Raw genomic sequence first — 19844 nt, forward strand, 5'->3', positions numbered from 1 at the left:
CTGAGATCAGAGGGAAGGAAAGGCCATCCAAGGTTCCAGGATTACTATGGTGACATGGTCAGTCAGCTCAGTGGGAAGTTATGTTTGTCCAGCCAATGAGACAGTACAAACACTGTGGACTCTGATCCTGATGGACAAGATTTGGATGGAAGACACTCTTTTCGTCATACTTAAATGCAGACTCATGACTTTTAAGATGAGACTTTTTGTTGTTGCCAGACATTGTCATGCCCACTGTTATGTCCTGAATGTTTCATGTTTTCACTTGCTCAACTGATCCTATATAGCTGGTTCTTTAGACCTTTTTATAGACTAGCAAGTGTTTTATGCAAAGCCAGTGACAGTCAAAGATATGCATCTCTTTTCATGGGACCATTGCATCTTCATGAGTTTATTCAAAACATAAATGAACAGAATGATATATTTTGAAGGGATTGTTCAGATGCTTTCAACTAGGGTTGTATTAGGTACTTCTCCATAGTCAGTATATGGAGTTTAGAGAAACAGATAGCAGTATCACAAAGGGAGCAAAACAATGTACTGCTTGCTGCAAGGGGCCGCCAACAACAAAACCTATTTTAGACACCTAAAATAAATCAGTATTTTGAATATTCTCTTACGGGAAACTGCACTGAAAAAGAAACTTATACATTCAGTTCAGTTCCCCTCCAACAATATTTTGAATATAGCATAGACTGAAACTGTTATTTAATTGTTTGTAGGTGTCTGAATATGTTTCACTGTTGCACCTGTCCACAACAGAACATCACTTTGTACTCCTGTCTGTTTCTCCAAACTTTATCTAATTGTAGGTAATACGCTGACTATGGAAAAGTAGCTCATACAACCTCCCTTCAAAAAATCACAACTATCCCTTTAAAATGTCCTCTTGGTTGAAAAAGAGAGATGTGTACGTGCTCATCAAACATCTCACAATCAGACATTTTATAGACAGGTCGACCAAACCTGGCTGTGTATGCGACTCAGCTAATTTGCTTTGGTAATTAATACACATTTTATACTAACTGAGCAGATAACATAATGAATTGGTTGTAAAGGGCCACAGGGGTTGGACCAGTAGGCTTGTTTATCTTTTGTTTGTGCGATGGTATTACACATATAATGGAAACGTGCTTTGGCAATAGTTGACATCATGCGTATCACTACTTTCCTGTGCATCATACACACTGGGCCATTTGGACACAACATCAGGAAACATGTAGTCATAACCTCTATTGTGATGACACAGTGCTCTCACGCAGTATTTTTAAATGCTCTTCAATAAAGAGGTAACTGTCAGCTTTCTGCAGTCAAGGGATTTCTTACATGTCATGTGACTCAAAACCTCAGGCGTATTCCCTTCTCCTCTGAGAAGAGAGGAAACAAGACCAGATGCAGCTCTGATACTACATCATCAGTTTATACTGTATATAAAATACCCCCACCAAGTTTAGATTTTATTTGTGTTCTGAGGCATAAAACAACTTAATTTCCCATTCAAACCTGGATGATGGACAGAATGTTGAAAGCTAGAGTGCAGAGGATCTTGAAATATATTCTGTAATTTTCAAAAACAACTTGCCTTTTCCATTACTTGTCATTTAGCTACGCTTTTATCCAAAGCGACTTACATTCATACACAGCTACGGGGAGCAATTAAGGGTTAAGTGTCTTGCTCAAGGACACATGGACCAGGGCGGGGATTTACTCCGGCCACTAGAGGTTGGATGTGTCTTCATGTATTCATATCTGGGATCTGACCCATTTCCTTTACGGGTCCTGGGACAGGGATGTCGTATGTGTACAGATTGTAAAGCCCTCTGAGGCAAATTTGTAATTTATGATATTGGGCTATACAAAATAAACTAAATTGAATTGAATTTCTACGAGGCTGATAACTACTGATAACGCCCCCTCAATCAGCTAATGACAGTATTAGTTATAGTGAGATTTTAGTTCCATTGAGGTCGGTGGTTCTCAACCTTTTTTCAGTGATGTACCCCTGTGAAATATGTATTCAGCCAAGTACCCCCTAACCATAGCAAAGCTTTGTTGGTTGGAAAAACAAATGTAACAGACAGCGCTGTGCCATCAGTGTCTGATTTATTATAGGATATATTTAGTTAATGGACTCATGGACGATTTTTAAAGGATTTTGGAATGGAGGCTAAAATATATACATACATACATACATACATATATATATATATATATATATATATATATATATATATATATATATATATATATATACACACATTTAAATATCATGTACCCCCTGGAGTGGCATCACGTATCACCATTTGAGAACCACTGGTTCTAGGCAGTGGCGGATTTAGCAAATTGGGGGTCCAAGGCGAAGGTATGTATGGGGCCCCCCATCCGATCTTTAAAAGAGAACGAAAAAAGATTTTACCGACTGAATGGTGGATAGGCAGGTAAAGCTAATCTACAGGGAAGTAAAGGTTGGAGAGGAAAAAACAAACCTTCCCCTTTAAACCCTGCATACACTTCTTTACTCCAAAATGAAGATGGAACTTAGAGAACACACAAAGTGTAGCACTACACAAACTAATAGTCACGATGGAACTGAACAGAGAATAAAGTTTCAGATAACACCTGTCTTTGCCAACATGCCAGGAAAACCAGCACTGTTTATTGTGTGTGAGTGAGAGAGTGAGAGAGTGAGTGAGAGAGTGAGAGAGTGAGAGAGTGAGTGAGAGAGTGAGAGAGTGAGTGAGAGAGTGAGAGAGTGAGAGAGAGAGATTGTTCTCCACATCACACGCTTCTGACACACACATTTTCTTACAGGTCTTCACACCAACATGATGCGCAGATGTAGGAGCTGTACCTGTAAAATAATAATGATAGTAATAATAAAAAACATTGTCACCAACTAACAATATGGTCTATGAACAAAATTAGCTTCTTCCTTCTATCGTGAAGTGAGAGGATAACAAAAAACAACAGCAGTCCATCATTGGGATTAAGAAATGTGATTTTTTGTATTGTTAAATGATTACCTTCTCTCTTTTGTGTCTGTCCGTTCCTTTCTCTCCCTCATGTTTCTCTTCCTCCGTATGCCTGTTTTTACTCTTTCTCTTTCTCTTCCTCCGTATGCCTGTTTTTACTCTTTCTCTTCCTCTTCCTCCGTATGCCTGTTTTTACTCTCTCTCTTCCTCCGTATGCCTGTTTTTACTCTTTCTCTTCCTCCGTATGCCTGTTTTTACTCTTTCTCTTCCTCCGTATGCCTGTTTTTACTCTTTCTCTTCCTCCGTATGCCTGTTTTTACTCTCTCTCTTCCTCCGTATGCCTGTTTTTACTCTCTCTCTTCCTCCGTATGCCTGTTTTTACTCTTTCTCTTCCTCCGTATGCCTGTTTTTACTCTTTCTCTTCCTCCGTATGCCTGTTTTTACTCTCTCTCTTCCTCCGTATGCCTGTTTTTACTCTTTCTCTTCCTCCGTATGCCTGTTTTTACTCTTTCTCTTCCTCCGTATGCCTGTTTTTACTCTCTCTCTTCCTCCGTATGCCTGTTTTTACTCTTTCTCTTCCTCCGTATGCCTGTTTTTACTCTCTCTCTTCCTCCGTATGCCTGTTTTTACTCTTTCTCTTCCTCCGTATGCCTGTTTTTACTCTCTCTCTTCCTCCGTATGCCTGTTTTTACTCTTTCTCTTCCTCTTCCTCCGTATGCCTGTTTTTACTCTTTCTCTTCCTCCGTATGCCTGTTTTTACTCTCTCTCTTCCTCCGTATGCCTGTTTTTACTCTTTCTCTTCCTCCGTATGCCTGTTTTTACTCTTTCTCTTCCTCCGTATGCCTGTTTTTACTCTCTCTCTTCCTCCGTATGCCTGTTTTTACTCTTTCTCTTCCTCCGTATGCCTGTTTTTACTCTTTCTCTTCCTCCGTATGCCTGTTTTTACTCTCTCTCTTCCTCCGTATGCCTGTTTTTACTCTCTCTCTTCCTCCGTATGCCTGTTTTTACTCTCTCTCTTCCTCCGTATGCCTGTTTTTACTCTCTCTCTTCCTCCGTATGCCTGTTTTTACTCTTTCTCTTCCTCCGTATGCCTGTTTTTACTCTCTCTCTTCCTCCGTATGCCTGTTTTTACTCTCTCTCTTCCTCCGTATGCCTGTTTTTACTCTCTCTCTTCCTCCGTATGCCTGTTTTTACTCTCTCTCTTCCTCCGTATGCCTGTTTTTTAACTTCCAGTCCTCCTGTCACTGTGTTTATCTTTCGCGCCGCGCACCGTTACGGACTAGTCCATTTCATGGTGAAAGTAGGGGGTGTAGGGACACGACGGATAACCATGAACTGGACATTTTAACTACTACTTCAACGTTTCAACCTATTTCTTAAGAATATCAATAAAATTGACCATGCTTTTGAAGCGTTCGTGATAATAAGGGCCTTTTTCTTTTTTTGAGGTTGGTTGGGGGCCCCCCTACTACGACCACTGGTAGGGGGCCCCAAGCAGCCGCCTACCTATGGCTTTATGTTGAGACCGCTTAAGGTTCTAGGTAACTGACGTAATCCTCTATAGACTGTGGGAGCTCCTGGAGTATGTGGAGGAATTCACTGCTGATTCAGGGACATCACCACACCGGTTGGAGGTGTTTTAAGTATTAACGTCTAATTAAAAAGGTATTACGTAATAGATCGCTGGCAATAATGAAGCCTATGACGTCGAAGATGTTGACCTTTATCCAATCATGTTCAACCATTGTGTCTTCAGTGCGTGGGGTCCGGTGACCTGTGACTGTGTGTGTCATCTATAGGCTACAACCAATGTGTCCATGATAACATTGTCTCATAGATATAGCCTCTTAATGTTGCTGTGAAAGTGCAGCTGATTGATGCATTTAATGTTAAAACGTGTTTTTGTAACACACACATGATTCAACACATTGTGTCACCGTCTTTAACGGGGCATGGTCTTAAACAAGAAAGAAAGAGCATCATGTCCTCATCAGTGAGTGGTATCTGTGTTACGCTTCTTGGGCAGTAGTCTACGTCATAGGAGCAGCCGGCCGGCTCCCCTTCTGCAGTCGTGCACGCCTACTGCAGAAGTTGCAGCATTGTCTGTACTGCAGTGGAAGCGGCTCCTGAACACACCACACCCTGCTGCTGCTGCTGCTGCTGCTGCTGCCACACGCACATCCCCGCGGCTGGAGGCTGGACGTTGGCCGAGCAGATCCGAAGAGACACAGCTGAGGTAAGACCGGCTGCTCGCCGGCTTTCGTCCCGCAGCAGACCCGTTAACGTGTCACTGTCCGCGTGCATGTGTTGTCATCGTAGTTTGCATGGACACAGTTGTGAGGAAAGAACGCCATTCGCCTTCTAAGGAGGCCTGTCTCTGTATAAATGATAAATGAATAGCCGAGACTCCTGCACGGAACGGCTCGGCCTGTGAGGCTGTCCCGGGAGCCGTGCCAGGCTGCACTGCGGTCCCGTCCGCAGCCTCACTGCAGACAGCGGCATGTGAAGCACTGCGTGTCACTCTATCTGTCTGGACAGCTAGTTGAGATGGATGCTCACAGACACGCTTTGTTCAAAGGTAATAAAAAGGCCTGGAGTGTTGTCCAATAGCTAAAGATCACCAACAGCATTTGGCTGCACGATATACTCCTCAAAATATGCTTGAAAGTTTTCAAATGGCATACATATACAGGGTACTACATAACTTCACCTATACATTTTTTAAGAAAGGATCCTTTGTAGTAATAAACAAACACCAAGGCAGGTGACTACAATATAAACCATACTTCTAGAACATCCTTCCTAATTGAATGTTTCAGGTCATTTATTGTCATTCTGCCACACAGGGTTGCGCAACAACAAACAGATCAAATGTCTGTCATCCCAACACAAACAATGTCACACTGGGACGAGGGGAGCTGAGCTGCACTCTTCCCTCTCTTCCAGGGTCCCCCCACTCTGCTTTCAGAGCCATCTGACTGGGTGGTTGGAAGATGCTGTGGTCTCAAGGTCCACTGCACATTATCCAATCCCCATCAAAGAGGGAAGCTTTGATGGGGATGAGTGTATTCTGTCATAGGCCATACATAAATACAAAAGGCAACAAATTAAAACTAAAAAGAAGCAAACTTTCCTCGGAGCTACCGGCCGTCACATCTACATGCACCACCTTTGCCATGGAGATGAGGTTCATTGTCTCTGGAGCAGTTCCAGGCTTTATAATTGACATTACATCTGGAGTGTTATCACACTAGCTTTTGGATTTGGGAGATAGTCATGTTTATGAATATTTTTGGACTGTCTTTAGTATTCCATCTTTGGTCTGGACATCCCATTTGTCAGTTTATTTACTGTATCAGTACGTTAATGTCTACCTGAAGCGATAGTAGGGGACAGCGGGGCATCTGGTCACAGTGTTGGCTGTTGCTGTTAGTCAATTCCAGAACACAAAATATTAATTAGAGTTTACTATCGATGTATATACACTTTTCACAAGTCAGTGGATTGGATGCAACAATATGGTGAAATTGTCATTGCACTTTTGAACACACAATATTTTGACAAACTAATCTCAACTCAAGGTCCACTTTGTAGCTTTTCTTGAGCTTTCAACTGCATGTCACCGTCTTAACCAGTGAATGAAGTTCTCACAGTGGCCGGTCTACAAAAGTGTCAAAGTCACTCAGAATTAAGAAGCTGGATGTCATTTTGAAAACCTTTTGTAAGTCTTGAGCATCACTCAGTGTCAGAACAGTTTAAAAGAATGCATATAACCCTTCTGTCGAACATAAGTCTAAATCAGATGAAGAAATTATTATATCAGAAAAAGTTAAAGAATAAGAAAAAGCATACATTCTTTAAACTATAGGGTGACTTTAATACAGTGGCGCTGTGGATTTTCTTGACTACTGTACAGCATTGTTTTAAAGAGCAGTCATCACATCTACACATCTATAAACTAGCAGTTTTCATATTCTTGCCTTTTGCTGGCTGGTGTCTTACCAACAGATCGGTCGTATTAAGTTAAACTAAAAGATATATGCCAGTCTCTGAGGTAAATCGTGTCACCAACTTGTTCTTGTGCATATTTTATAGTATATTTATTTTTATTTATTTTAACAATCCTCTCCATTCTTTAGCTGTACTCCTTTTTTTTGATTGAATCATTTTGTAAATTCAGTTTTTGTTCTCCATCAGTAGCAGGATGGCTCTTAATGACAAAGATCCAATGCCTGCAGCAGGGACCCTCTCCCCGGGCCAACTGCTGTCCCACCTCAAGATGGAGCCAAAGACTCTCGGGGTGAGCTCACATGACAAATGACTGACGTGACAAAATGGCAACGTTTTCTTTTAGTTCCGCATGGCACAGGGACCACGATATCCCATACTTGTGTTTGTTTGACCCAACCACTGGCCCTCCAGAACTTTATACTATAGCAGTTGCTCTGATTGTGATAAGGATTTTTAAAGGCCAACATAATAATGATAGTGATGTGAATAAGCACTCGTTGACTCTATTACAGACTGTACAAACTGGATCACTCTTGAACTGAACATCAAACTCAAAGTAATAAATACCTAAATAAATCTGCTGAATCTGGCACAGCTTGTTGGGACACTCAGCTTTAAAGCAGGACAGTCTCGGACAAACTGTACAATAAAGAGCTCTGAAATTCTAACAAATAGAACCATATGTTGCTGGTCATCTTGGCTAAGTGCTCTTTACTATCTCCCCCCTCCCCTCTCTCTTTTTCTCAGGCAATCCAGATCGTTATTGGGGCTTTGATTCTCTGTCTGAGTGCCTCTGTGCTCCAGATCCATGAGGTCCACTTTACAGGAGATGTGGCCCTCTTCCTGATTGTTGTCATACAGGTCAGTGTCCTTAAACACGTCGTGTTGTCAGACTTTCATGCTTCTCGCAGCAGAAACTACAGTGTCTAAGTAAGTTGTATTGTTCCCCACCAGGTGACCTTGTCTGGTTCAGTGTTGGTGCACAGTGGGAGGAAACCTACTCTGTTTTGGGTGAGTGTCACTTTTGTACAGTAGAAGCCATTCACTCTAGTACACTTAGACCTCTAGTTTCAAACGGGCAACAGCGGTGTGTGTAACTCATTATCAAGCCCCTACACTTATTATACTGATGATGCCATACAAATAAATGATCATCAGCTCACTGTGCTGTGGCTTAAACTAAAGTTACTTTTATGACAGGAATCCACCATCCTTTTTTGAAGAATATTTGAACATATATGTGATGTCATTTGGGAACAATAAAACCTCAAAGGCCCCTTCATCCCCCTTGCTCGGACCCAGACCATCTTGTAACCCAACCTTCATTTTGATATCAACTACACCATTGCACCCTTGTGAACCTTTCATGGTAAAAAAAAAAACAGGCTCGGCAGAGTATTACACATCTTTGTGGTATTTCCTGCGGTAGGTGTGTCAATGTTACTTTTGTGACACACACACACACACACAGACACAAGATAAAAACAACATGACTGCTAACAAAAGGCTAAGGAAAGCCTTTTCACAGGCAAATGTGAAGGATGCTGCATAACAGTGCATACAGTCATGACACAGCATTGTAAAACACTGCTTTTCTATGCTGGGGTTAGGTTTTGAGTAGGTACAAAAGCACTTTTGTTATCATTTGCAGGTGAAATGTGTCCTGGTTCTGCACCTCATCAGTGCTGCATTTGCCACTGCTGCTTTGGGTCTGATGTCCAAACACCTGCCCTACCGCCAGGACTCCTACCACTGTGAACACTGCCGCAGACTGGAGCTGCATGCCGTGGTATTGTCTTGAAAACATGCACACAGAGCACTATATGAAATTCAATAGATTTAAGGTTTCAATGATCATAAAAACAATCTGTGGAAAAAAGGATAGCAACTACTGTAACAAAGCTGTGGACATGTAGTCAAATTATGTTATAGTATGATTAGGACTAACATCCACAGCACACGACTGAATGATGTATATTGTTATTGAAATGAATAGCCTGTGATCTGTCTTTGGAAGACGTGAGTCTTGCCTGGTGCAAGACTGAAACAATGTTTGCAGGACAGACATATATTAGTACCCCTCTCCGGTTATACTGTATATTGTCGCAATCAAACTAAAAACACATTTCCAACATTCACTGTGTAAATATAATAAATACATTCTAGAAGTAACTACAGTTGAGCTGCTGTCACATCATCACAGGTGTTTACTGGCCTAGTACTTGTTTTCTCTTATGTATGTTTTGACAACACTTATATTTTCTAATCTGACTCGTCGAGTATTATCTAGTTCCGCCCCTAATTTCACAAATGTCCTCCTGTGAGCTTGAAGGACACACACTTACATTATTGTACAAGCTGGAATTGTGGCGTTACCAACTATAAAATCATGGAAGGGGTTCACAACATGTCTTAGGTAAACATATTAGCTAAAGGTAGCTTCTAAATGGCAAAGTTAGCAGAAACTCCTGAAACTAATTGGCGTGTCACTCCTAATTTATATTATGTATGTCTCTCTCTCGCTCTTTCTGTCTGTCTCTCTCTCTCTCTCTTTATATTTATATGTATATATATATATTAGACTATTAGCTATTAGCTAAGGTTAGACTATTATACTACTATAGACTATAAATGAACTCCAACACAGTTGCACGACTTCCTGTCACCACCACAGTCTCGTTTAGGCACAAGTTCACAACCGCCTTTTTTAAGACACTTAAAAGCTTTGAAATTCAGTGGGATTATTTACCGACATATTTTATTTTGTAACCAGAAGTGCAAAAATGCTGACTCATTTCTGGATTTCCTTAAGCACTCTATAGAATATATAATGAGATATGGCAGCCTGTATGTAGCTTGAGAGATGAACACCAGGGCAATAGACTCCACCATACAATCTGAGGTCCCCACAGCAGCCACTGGGCTGCCAATTCTAGTTGTGTTCCTGCTGTTGCTTGTGTCACTCAGCGCTGACTCAGAAGACTAATCACAAAGACATGCTCAGGATCAGCCAGCTGACGTCTCATTCATGCAACTCAGAGACACTTATATGAAGGAATCAACTCTCCAGAAGAATCCCAACAGCATTAAGGACTCTGCTTGCAGGACTAGTCCCCCTGATCCAGCACATACATGAGCCCTCAATCCTCAGTTAAATCAAGGGAAGCACAGAAGGAGGTGGGAAGGGTGGTGGAGGGAGCTGCAGCAGGGTGAAGGTATGACATGATGGCCACTCTGTAAACTTACATAATTGGACATTACACGTGGTCCAATGATGTGAATGAATGAGCTGCCAAACTAATATAAACTACAACAAATAAATACATGTCGCTGAATTTATGGCCATGTCGGGGCATGCATTACTTTTTCGTAATGCAGTAGAGGAGGCAAGCTACGTAGCATCCACAAAGCCATCATGATCCCTTAGTGGAATCACATGAATTCATAGTTGACACTACATGTTGTGAAAAAGAAGACTCCGTGTTTCTTTGTCTTTACTGTCCACTGCAGCAACATTGTTTCAGGAAATGCACCGGGCTGATCGAGCAAAAGTGTAAAGTAAGTGACTGACTACTGTTACAACTAATACTTTGGTCAGATAGGCTATGTTGTCTTGTCTAGTAGAGTGCATGGAGATGATGCATATATATTTCATTAATAGACACTTCTATTTGTTTTTAGTATCATCAGTGTCACAGCAAGAAACCCTTTGTTTCAATGTACATACTCTTCCTGTTTTCTTACCTTGTATGCTCTTGGATTTCTCTGGCTAGCTGTTGATTGATGGGATCCTCGGGACACTGGTGATCTTCCTGGTGCTGGAGCTGTTGATTTGCATCACTGCCATGCTGTTTGGACTCACTGTCCTAGCTGCTGGTGGAACCCAGGTGAACTCTTATCCAAAGTACCCAAATAAGGCAGGGCTAAGGGATGTAAGAGAGCAGATATTTAGATGTACATTAAATAATGGGTTTGGATACATGGTAAACTAGATTTTAAAAAAGTTTGCAAAAAGTAAAATGTGGATAGATAGATAGAAATATAGATACTTTATTCATCTCCAGGGGGGACTTTGTTAATAGGTGAGGTGGGGGTACTAGGAGGTAAGATTGGGTTAGGTTGAATGGAAAGGACTGTTAAATTCTACTGGTTCATAAAACCTGTGGCCACCGATTAGAATGCACCCTAGACAACATGTTAAAAGTACGACAAATACAGGAACAACATTGTTTTTCCTGTATTTGTCGTGCTTTTAGGTTGTAGAAAGGCCTCTTCACAAATCTGTTATTTTGCATGAAAGGGTTTGGAAAAAAGTTGTGTTAACAGGTGTGTTAATACTAGCAGCTCTTCTTAAAACATCACAATAGAAATAGAAGGTTAGTATAGAGTTAGCAGTATTGGAATTGGATCAATAAATGGACAACATATGGACAAACAAATCACAGTGTAAAACTACTCTTCCTGATCCGATGTGAGGTCAAAGGTCAGGGATGTCGTATGTGTACAGATTGTAAAGCCCTCTGGGGGGAGTTTGTGATTTGTGATTTTGGGCTATACAAAATAAACTGAATTGAATTGAATTCAATCCCCCCCACTGAGTAGATTGCAGAGGGCCCAGAATATTTAAAGCCCAAATGTGCCGTTATGTTATAAGAATGAGCTTGGGTCATTAATGCAAATTAAAAAACGAAGGGTGTTTGGGGGGAAATAGTTGTAACAGTATTCTCGCCTGGCATGTAACACTGTGTTTCTGTGTCTGAAGAGGAGAGGGAGGAGCCTAGACGGGCGATGCTTTTAAGATGAAAGAAGTGTGATGTGCTCGACGTGGTGTTCAAAGCAGAGGGTTGGATCAAAGATGACACCAAGGTTACAGATGTGTGTGGAAGCAGGAACCAAGGTTCCATCGATGGAGAGGGAGAAGTTGTGGTAGGATTTGTTTAGTGATTTGGGGCCGATGATGAATTAGATGAAGATGATGATGATGATGAGGGTTTCAGATTAGTCGCTGTTGAGGCAGTTGCTGATGCTGGAGTTAGTGGGTGTGATGGATTTGGTGGAGATGTAGAGCAGTGTGTCATCGGCGTAGCAGTGAAGGTGGAGATCGTGGTATGATGTTGCCAAGGGGGAGCAAGTAGGGGATGAAGAGGAGGGGGCCGAGATTTCTGGGCTGTGATGAGATTTGAATCCGGATTGAAATGGTTCATACAGTTTTTTGGAGTCCAGGTGGGTTTTGAGTTGGTTGGCAACGGTGCATTCAAGTATTTTAGACAGAAAAGGGAGATTGGAGATGGGTCGGTAGTTGTTGAGGATGTCGGGATCGAGGCCAGATTTTTTGAGGATCAGTGTGACTGAGGTGAGTTTGAGTGAGGAGACGGAGCCAGTAGACAGGGAGGAGTTGATGACAGAGAGGAGGAGCAGGTGGAGGGCCGGGAGACAGGCCGTGACTAAAGTGGAAGGATGGGGTCCAGGTCGCAGGTTGGAGTCCTCATGTCAGATATGGATTCATTCACTCTGAGAGGGAGATTAGGGAGGAGTGGAAGAGTGACCGGACGGTTAGTGGCGGATTTACAGAGGTGGGTGGGGGGTTGGAAGGGGCCAGTTCATTTGAGATAGTCTCAATTTAGTTTTTGTAGAAAGATAGGAAGGAGTTGCAGTTCTCAGCGGTGGAGGAGTATGAACAATTGTCTAGAGGTTTGAGAAGTTTATTTTTCGTGTAGAAAAGGACCTTAGGGTTGGCGGAACCTGAGTGGATTATGCCAGAGTAGTAGGTGGAGCGTGCAGTATTGAGAGCCAGTTTTTATTGCTGCATGTATTTCTTGTAAGCCGTGGTGTGTACTGTGAGTCCAGTTTTGTTGGAGTCGCTCTAGTCGGAGTTTCTGGGATTTCATGAGGTGGAGTTTAGGTATGAAACAGGGGGCATTGTGGGTGAAAGACACAGTTCTGGCTTTGAGAGGGGCTTAGCGTGAATGGATGGAAGAGGTGATTTGGCCAGTGATGGGGGAGAGGACAGAGGAGGACTGAGAGAACGGCGCGCAGGAAAAGACTGGCATAAGGCGGGACCCGGAGCCGCAAGGCGGCTGGTGGGATGGTGGAGGAGGCTGGGAGTCTCCAGCTAGAGGAGGGAAGTCCTGGAGGGCCAGGATGTCGTGTTTATTTTCAAGCTGGACTTTGAAATGTTGAGTGGCAGTAGAGAGTTGCTGTGAGCACGGACCTAGGACCACGGCTCGTGGTGGGCTAAAAGCTGAAACTATAGCTGGTAGCCTCGGCAGGTAGTCCGGTCCACGGAGCAATTAACTTAAAGTGTCTAGTACGTGTTGGCTGACACCGTACGCCTAGTTAACACATATGGATTAAAACAGCCAGGATCTGAAATATTTAGTGTAAAATGTGGCTAAAACTGGATAGAAATGTAAATTTGAGGAAAGAAAGGGGAGCGGAAACAACAACAACACACAACAGTGACCTTTTATTATGCATTATAGGAAGATTATAAAGTATTACAACTGTAGTAATTCTAATACACTATTGGGGGTCTACTGTAGCTCATGGGCAGAGTGGTCGTCCAGTGGTCAATCCCCGCTCTCCCCATAGTTCATGTTGAAGTGTCCTTGAGCAAGACACTGAACCCCCAGTTCCTCCCCGGGTGCTTCACTGCAGCCCACTGCTCCTTAATAACTAATGATGGATCAATAAAGTGTAGACTTCTTCTTTTCTTTTATCCATGCAAAGAAATGTCTATGTGACCAAAAATTCTAAATTATTATAACACATGACCTTATAAGTCATTATAAAATGCTTTATAATGGCTCATGATTATTTTTTAACGCATTATGAATATTTATGGGTTCTATACAGTACTATACGCAGATTAGAACACATTATAAGTATGTTTACAATGCATTACATTGGCATCATAGAAAGTGTTACTAAACTACAGTACAACGAAGAGCTGTCAAATATTGTGTTTGTGTGTATCCTGCAGCCTTCCAGCCAGAGACCCGTCTATCCACAGACGCGCCCGCCGCCGGGTCCAGCGCAGGCTGCTGCAGCCACAGCCGCGCTTCCCCAGGTACCACAAACACTTCGTTAAGGTCCTGTGTGTGTGTGTGTGTGTGTGTGTGTGTGTGTAAATATCTTTCTCTATATATAGTTCCATAGCCCAGTCCGCTATCATTATGGTGCACCTTTTGTAGTAGTAGTTCTCAAGATCATAGATTGTATATTTTAACAAGCCTGCGTTGGACGGGGTGCAACATCTGAATTGCTTGTTGAATCACATGTTTTCTGATCTAGACAGCACACACACATGACTGGGTTGTCTTATTTTACAGTTTGTGGATTGGTATGCACCAGTGGCGACTCGCCACTCTTTGTGACTTCACTAATTAGGGCGGACATGGAGTGTCATGTTAATTTACACTAGTTGGCTACATTTTGCAGTTTTTTTGAAGAAACCAAACACCACATTTTCTGGTAACAATGTTAAGTCTTTAAAGATGTGATCATTGACAAATTGCAACGGTCTTGCCAGAATTTGTTGTGTGTGAGAATAATAGCTAAACAGGTGCAAAACGGTTTCTGAATATTCATCAGAGTAATTTTAGTTTAACTTTATTTTTCTTTATTTCTGCATGTAGTTATGGGCAGGTTGATATTTATGAATAGTTTTGAATTACACCTCCTTAGTCATGGTTAGGTATTTATGAGGAGGCATCCAGTCTCTCTTCCAATATATATCATGTGTGGCACCCTGGACATTTTAAGGGCTAACATTGTTGTCAGAATTGTTATTGTATTATATTGTGTTAGTACCTTGCCCCCGCCATCCTTATTTTCTGGATATTATAATTTAAAACGCTTTGTGTTGAACTTAAAACTCACCTGTTTCACCTAAAGTAGCTGCAGGGCGATACTCATGTTCGCCAACAGGTGTCAGTAGCGGGGTTTGGTATGACTGGCGCGGTAATTATTGTCTTAAATAAGCGAGTTAGACCAGCGTCACACAGCGACAGTCGAGATGTGACGCAGATGTTCATAGACTGTCTTATAACATCATCAATAACATCATCTTGAATGCTGAATGGAAATTGTGTAACACATGCACAAACCAATTCGATTGACATATGGAGTAGTGACAACATCTCCTTGATTAGGGCAGTTCTGCCGTTATTAGTATTTTGGGATGTTCAACGAAAAATGAATCATTAAAACAATGGCTTGAAAACAGAGTTTTTCAAAACAATCTCTGCAGACTGTGGATGGCAATTAACCTCAGGTGTGTGTATGTGTCACTGCCTGTCAGTCAACATGTGGGTCACAGCACCTAGAATGTTACAATGGGAACTCCCACAATGCCATGCAGCCCATACAATCCAGTCCTGGGTGTTCTCGCTGTGACCCAACAGAACATGTTGACCAACAATAGTAGCTTGCTAATGCTCGATAAAGAAATGCCTAATTATAATGGGGTTTCTTTGTGTTTAAAATGTCATAATTTCTTCTGTAAAGTGTGCTGCAGAAATTAGCCCATAAATTCCTCTTGTCTCACGGTCAGTGTTTTTTATTTAATGGGTTTGGGTGAATGAATGTGTTTAAAACAAGCTTAAAAGATGTTTGTGTTTTGTTATATAATATCTCTCTAGTGAATTAAGAGGCTTTTCGTGGCTAAAAAAGGTCTGTCCGACTAGTCTGTCTTCATAGCCTCATTGTGTACACTGGTGCTCATGCTACTGTGGTGTATACATTTGACTGATAATTGAGAATGATCTATTTCAACAAATTACTATTTTGTATCTCCCTCTTGCCTTTCAAAAATAGAGGTGGATCAACCTGCTAGATGTTCTATTCTGATAGGCACTCCAGATACCCAGGCACTGGAAAGTGAGCATGTAATCATAAGTATCTGGTTTGCAGTTCAGAGTTCATCAGTTTGGTGAATTGAGTGTTTTCTTGTCCTACTGTTAGTTTTATGTTACCGTTGTCTTTTTTTATATATGATGTAGTAAAGTTGAAATGCTGTGGAGCTTGTGGCAATTACACATTGGACCTTTTAGTGTGGTTGGGCCATTCTATGTTGAACCAGCAGAGATTGCATGGAATCTGAGGTATCCACAGTAGCCCAGCAGTGTTTTAACACAAACACAATAACCACCCATTACCATTTAACATGTTTATGAAATGTCATGTTTACTTTTGATTGCTATCTGTGTCTCAACAGGTGGCTGTTGTTGTGACTGAACCAGATTCAGAGCAGGTGGAGGACCTCTCCACCCCACCCACTGAACCCCAGGTGGAGCCGATGAAAGCTGTGACAACAGAGCCGTGACCTGTGCACACACTGTGGGGTGTTATGTCATGTCAGGGTGTAAATATGGATCACACCTGAGAAAAACTATTCTTGTGAGACTCATGGAGGTCATTAAAATGTGCACCGTTATAACGTGACAACCAATCTGCTCGTGGTAGTAGTCAGAGTTAAGAATATAATAAGAATTGTGGAAGAAATAAATGTAAGTGTCAAAGATAGGCATCCTGTCCTCCTGGCGTGACATGAACACAGAATAAGTATTATAACTTATGCTCCTACAGTATGTTGTGTCACAGTTATGTTGATGTAATCTTCCAATGCTAAATCACTAAAATAGGTATAGAGAAATATAAGTATAGAAAAAATAACACAGACAGACAGCCAGACTCTCCGCTTGAAAAGCAGAGGAAGGCAAGAATATGTAGTAGGATATATTCACCTATCTAACAGTCTATGCACCTTTTGTGTTCATTTGAGTGAAGGCAGATTTACTTTTTAACTTTGAACTATTTTGCCTTTCTTGCTTCAAACATATTTGAATGTTGAAATAAGATGATGTTGTTGTTGTTATGTGGTTATAAAACTAACCTTGTATTGTGTTCATGCTATTTAATGCTTAATGCCATCCCATAATTAATGGATGAAAGAGTATTACAGCAGCCAATCTACTGTATAATGTACATTTATTGTTGATTCTAATATTTTAAAGCTGTTATTCTGATTCAAACTTGTTCATTCAATAATGACTATTATGTTGATTATGTTGAAGTGGGGCACTCAAAAAAGAGGCAGTAAAGGATGAAATATTAGGAATTTTAGTTTTAGTTGAGTTGAGCTCTAAAAACACTATCCAGCTTTTCCCATAATGCTAATAAACCTTCCCAGCCTTGTAATTAATCACTTTTTCAAACTTCAATCACCCTCTTTGTGGAATAATGCACACTTTGTGGAAACAATAAAGAAACACCTCTTTATCTGTCATACGTTCTTCAACTTGTTTGGTAACAACTGAGAGAATAAAAACATCTGTGTGTGTGTGTAGCTTAGAATGGAAAAGAGCTCCTTCCCATTGAAGAGATGTGGATTTTTTAGGAAACGTCGGACCAGTTGCGACGTAATGTTTTCAGCGGCGCTAATGTTGTGGTTAATTTATCACCATACAAATCAAAAAGATATGGCAGAATAAATGGAAGAAAGGGAGCAAAGGAAGATATCTGTTTAATAATAAACCATTGGTTGGGAGTGGACGAAATAGAAGCGAGGAGAGGGTGATGACGAGGCTGAGGAATGGCCATACGGGTCTTAATAGTTTCTGCTAAGTTATTAGAAAACATAAAAATGGAAAGCGTGAATTCTGTGAAGAAGAAACGGTGAATCATGTTTTATTGTTCTGTCAGAGGTAGCTATGAGTCAGCGAGAGACATTTAAAAAAGGGGCTAAGGCAGATGGGAGAGGGAAGTATGAATGTACTAAAGAAAAGCTTTGGTCATGAATGCTGGAAAAGTCTCCTGGAATATTTAGAGTCAACCAGACTAATGAATAGAATCTCGGAATTAATTTTATTTTTATGTTTGTTTGTTTGGTTGGTTTTCGTATAAGATGTTTACTTTAAAGTCCAGACTCCAGATTAGTGGGTGGCGGTAATGCAGCCGACAGCTGTTTGCTAACCGCCATAAGAAGAAGAAGAAGAAGAAGAAGAAGAAGAAGAAGAAGAAGAAGAAGAAGAAGAAGAAGCAGCAGTACAGGCAGTGGCGGATTTAGCAAATTGGGGGTCCAAGGCGAAGGTATGTATGGGGCCCCCCATCCGATCTTTAAAAGAGAACGAAAAAAGATTTTACCGACTGAATGGTGGATAGGCAGGTAAAGCTAATCTACAGGGAAGTAAAGGTTGGAGAGGAAAAACAAACCTTCCCCTTTAAACCCTGCATACACTTCTTTACTCCAAAATGAAGATGGAACTTAGAGAACACACAAAGTGTAGCACTACACAAACTAATAGTCACGATGGAACTGAACAGAGAATAAAGTTTCAGATAACACCTGTCTTTGCCAACATGCCAGGAAAACCAGCACTGTTTATTGTGTGTGAGTGAGAGAGTGAGAGAGTGAGTGAGAGAGTGAGAGAGTGAGTGAGAGAGTGAGTGAGAGAGTGAGAGAGTGAGAGAGTGAGTGAGAGAGAGAGTGAGTGAGAGAGAGAGATTGTTCTCCACATCACACGCTTCTGACACAGACACATTTTCTTACAGGTCTTCACACCAACATGATGCGCAGATGTAGGAGCTGTACCTGTAAAATAATAATGATAGTAATAATAAAAAACATTATCACAAATTTTTTTTTAAGACTTTCCTGTTTGATAGTGCTTATAGTTAGGGCTGAATCAGGTTTGCCCTGGTCCAGCCCCTTGATATGCTGTTATAGGCTTATAGGCTGCTGGGGGATGTTTTAGGATACACTGAGCACCTATCTCCTCTTCTCTCTCCTTATGGATGAATGTACATCTCTCCATTGCACCTTATTAACTCTGCTTCCTCCCCGGAGTCGTTGTGACTTCACGTCTCATAGGGTCCATTGGACCGGGAGGTGTCTGATTCTGGTGAGCCGGCCTCCCGCGTTGGCCCTGCTGATGACCCGCCCCCCCTCCTCTCTACCTCCTTCTGTTTCATGGATTGGAGTTCCATTCATACATTGTCATATTCATGTAATGTGTTTATGTAACTTTGTAAATGCTGTTTATTCTGTACACATGACATCTATTGCTTCTGTCCATCCGGGGAGAGGGATCCTCCTCTGTTGCTCTCCTGAAGGTTTCTTCCTTTTTTTCCCAGTGAAAGGTTATTTTTGGGGAGTTTTTCCTGATCCGATGTGAGGTCAAAGGTCAGGGATGTCGTATGTGTACAGATTGTAAAGCCCTCTGAGGATAATTTGTAATTTGTGATATTGGGCTATACAAAATAAACTGAATTGAAAAAATGTAATTGAACCAACTAACAATATGGTCTATGAACAAAATGAGCTTCTTCCTTCTATTGTGAAGTGAGAGGATAACAAAAAACAACAGCAGTCCATCATTGGGATTAAGAAATATGATTTTTGCATTGTTAAATGATTACCTTCTCTCTTTTGTGTCTGTCCCTTCCTTTCTCTCCCTCATGTTTCTCTTCCTCCGTATGCCTGTTTTTACTCTTTCTCTTCCTCTTCTCCTTTTTTTTGCTTTTCTCCTGTTCTTCTTTGTGACTGTGTTAGTGCTGAGTGTTCCATCTGCTTTTGTCTCTGTCCCTTACTCTCGTCCTCCCTCTCTTCCTCCTCATGCATTTGTTTTGTCTTTCTCATCATGTTCATACCAATCTTACTCTAGTTCTGAAGGAAGAGATCTGTGGAATATTCTAGAGTGGGGATCAAGTAAGCTGGGAAGAAGGTGCTTGAGCAAGTTTTTGAGAGCAACAGGACTGATGGGGAAGGTGGGATCCGAAAGGTGGCAGTAATGCAACAGCAAGGATGCGAGCTGCCGTTAAAAACCATAGAAGAAGAAGAAGACTAAGACAGTTAGGTTC

At 41.4% G+C, this 19844-nt stretch overlaps 1 protein-coding gene across 5 annotated transcripts; it reads left to right on the forward strand.

The window, feature by feature from the left end:
* The first annotated feature begins 4448 nt into the window (after positions 1-4448).
* Positions 4449-17271, forward strand: LOC117739556. Of its 5 annotated transcripts, none has more exons than XM_034546034.1 (10): positions 4515-4637; positions 4999-5208; positions 7170-7272; positions 7731-7844; positions 7938-7994; positions 8635-8772; positions 10494-10541; positions 10757-10870; positions 13966-14052; positions 16201-17271. In XM_034546034.1, the coding sequence occupies exons 3-10, from the start codon at positions 7177-7179 to the stop codon at positions 16306-16308; spliced, it is 762 nt and encodes a 253-aa protein (XP_034401925.1). In that variant the 5' UTR covers positions 4515-4637; positions 4999-5208; positions 7170-7176; the 3' UTR covers positions 16309-17271. The 5 variants fall into 5 exon arrangements, with proteins under 5 accessions (XP_034401929.1, XP_034401925.1, XP_034401926.1 ...); XM_034546035.1 differs by having other exon boundaries at positions 5002-5208; XM_034546036.1 differs by having other exon boundaries at positions 7173-7272; positions 16201-17238.
* Positions 17272-19844: the final 2573 nt, after the last annotated feature.

This window comes from Cyclopterus lumpus, chromosome 11 (genome assembly GCF_009769545.1).
Source record: "Cyclopterus lumpus isolate fCycLum1 chromosome 11, fCycLum1.pri, whole genome shotgun sequence".
NCBI classification, from domain to species: Eukaryota; Metazoa; Chordata; class Actinopteri; order Perciformes; family Cyclopteridae; genus Cyclopterus; species Cyclopterus lumpus.

Bases quoted from the DNA above. Each gene is read 5' to 3' on its own strand.
- LOC117739556 (XM_034546034.1), top strand. From the start codon at position 7,177: ATGGCTCTTAATGACAAAGATCCAATGCCTGCAGCAGGGACCCTCTCC. The intron at 8,773-10,493 runs GTATTGTCTTGA...TGTCCACTGCAG, and splicing joins GACTGGAGCTGCATGCCGTG to CAACATTGTTTCAGGAAATG. The intron at 10,871-13,965 runs GTGAACTCTTAT...TGTATCCTGCAG, and splicing joins TAGCTGCTGGTGGAACCCAG to CCTTCCAGCCAGAGACCCGT.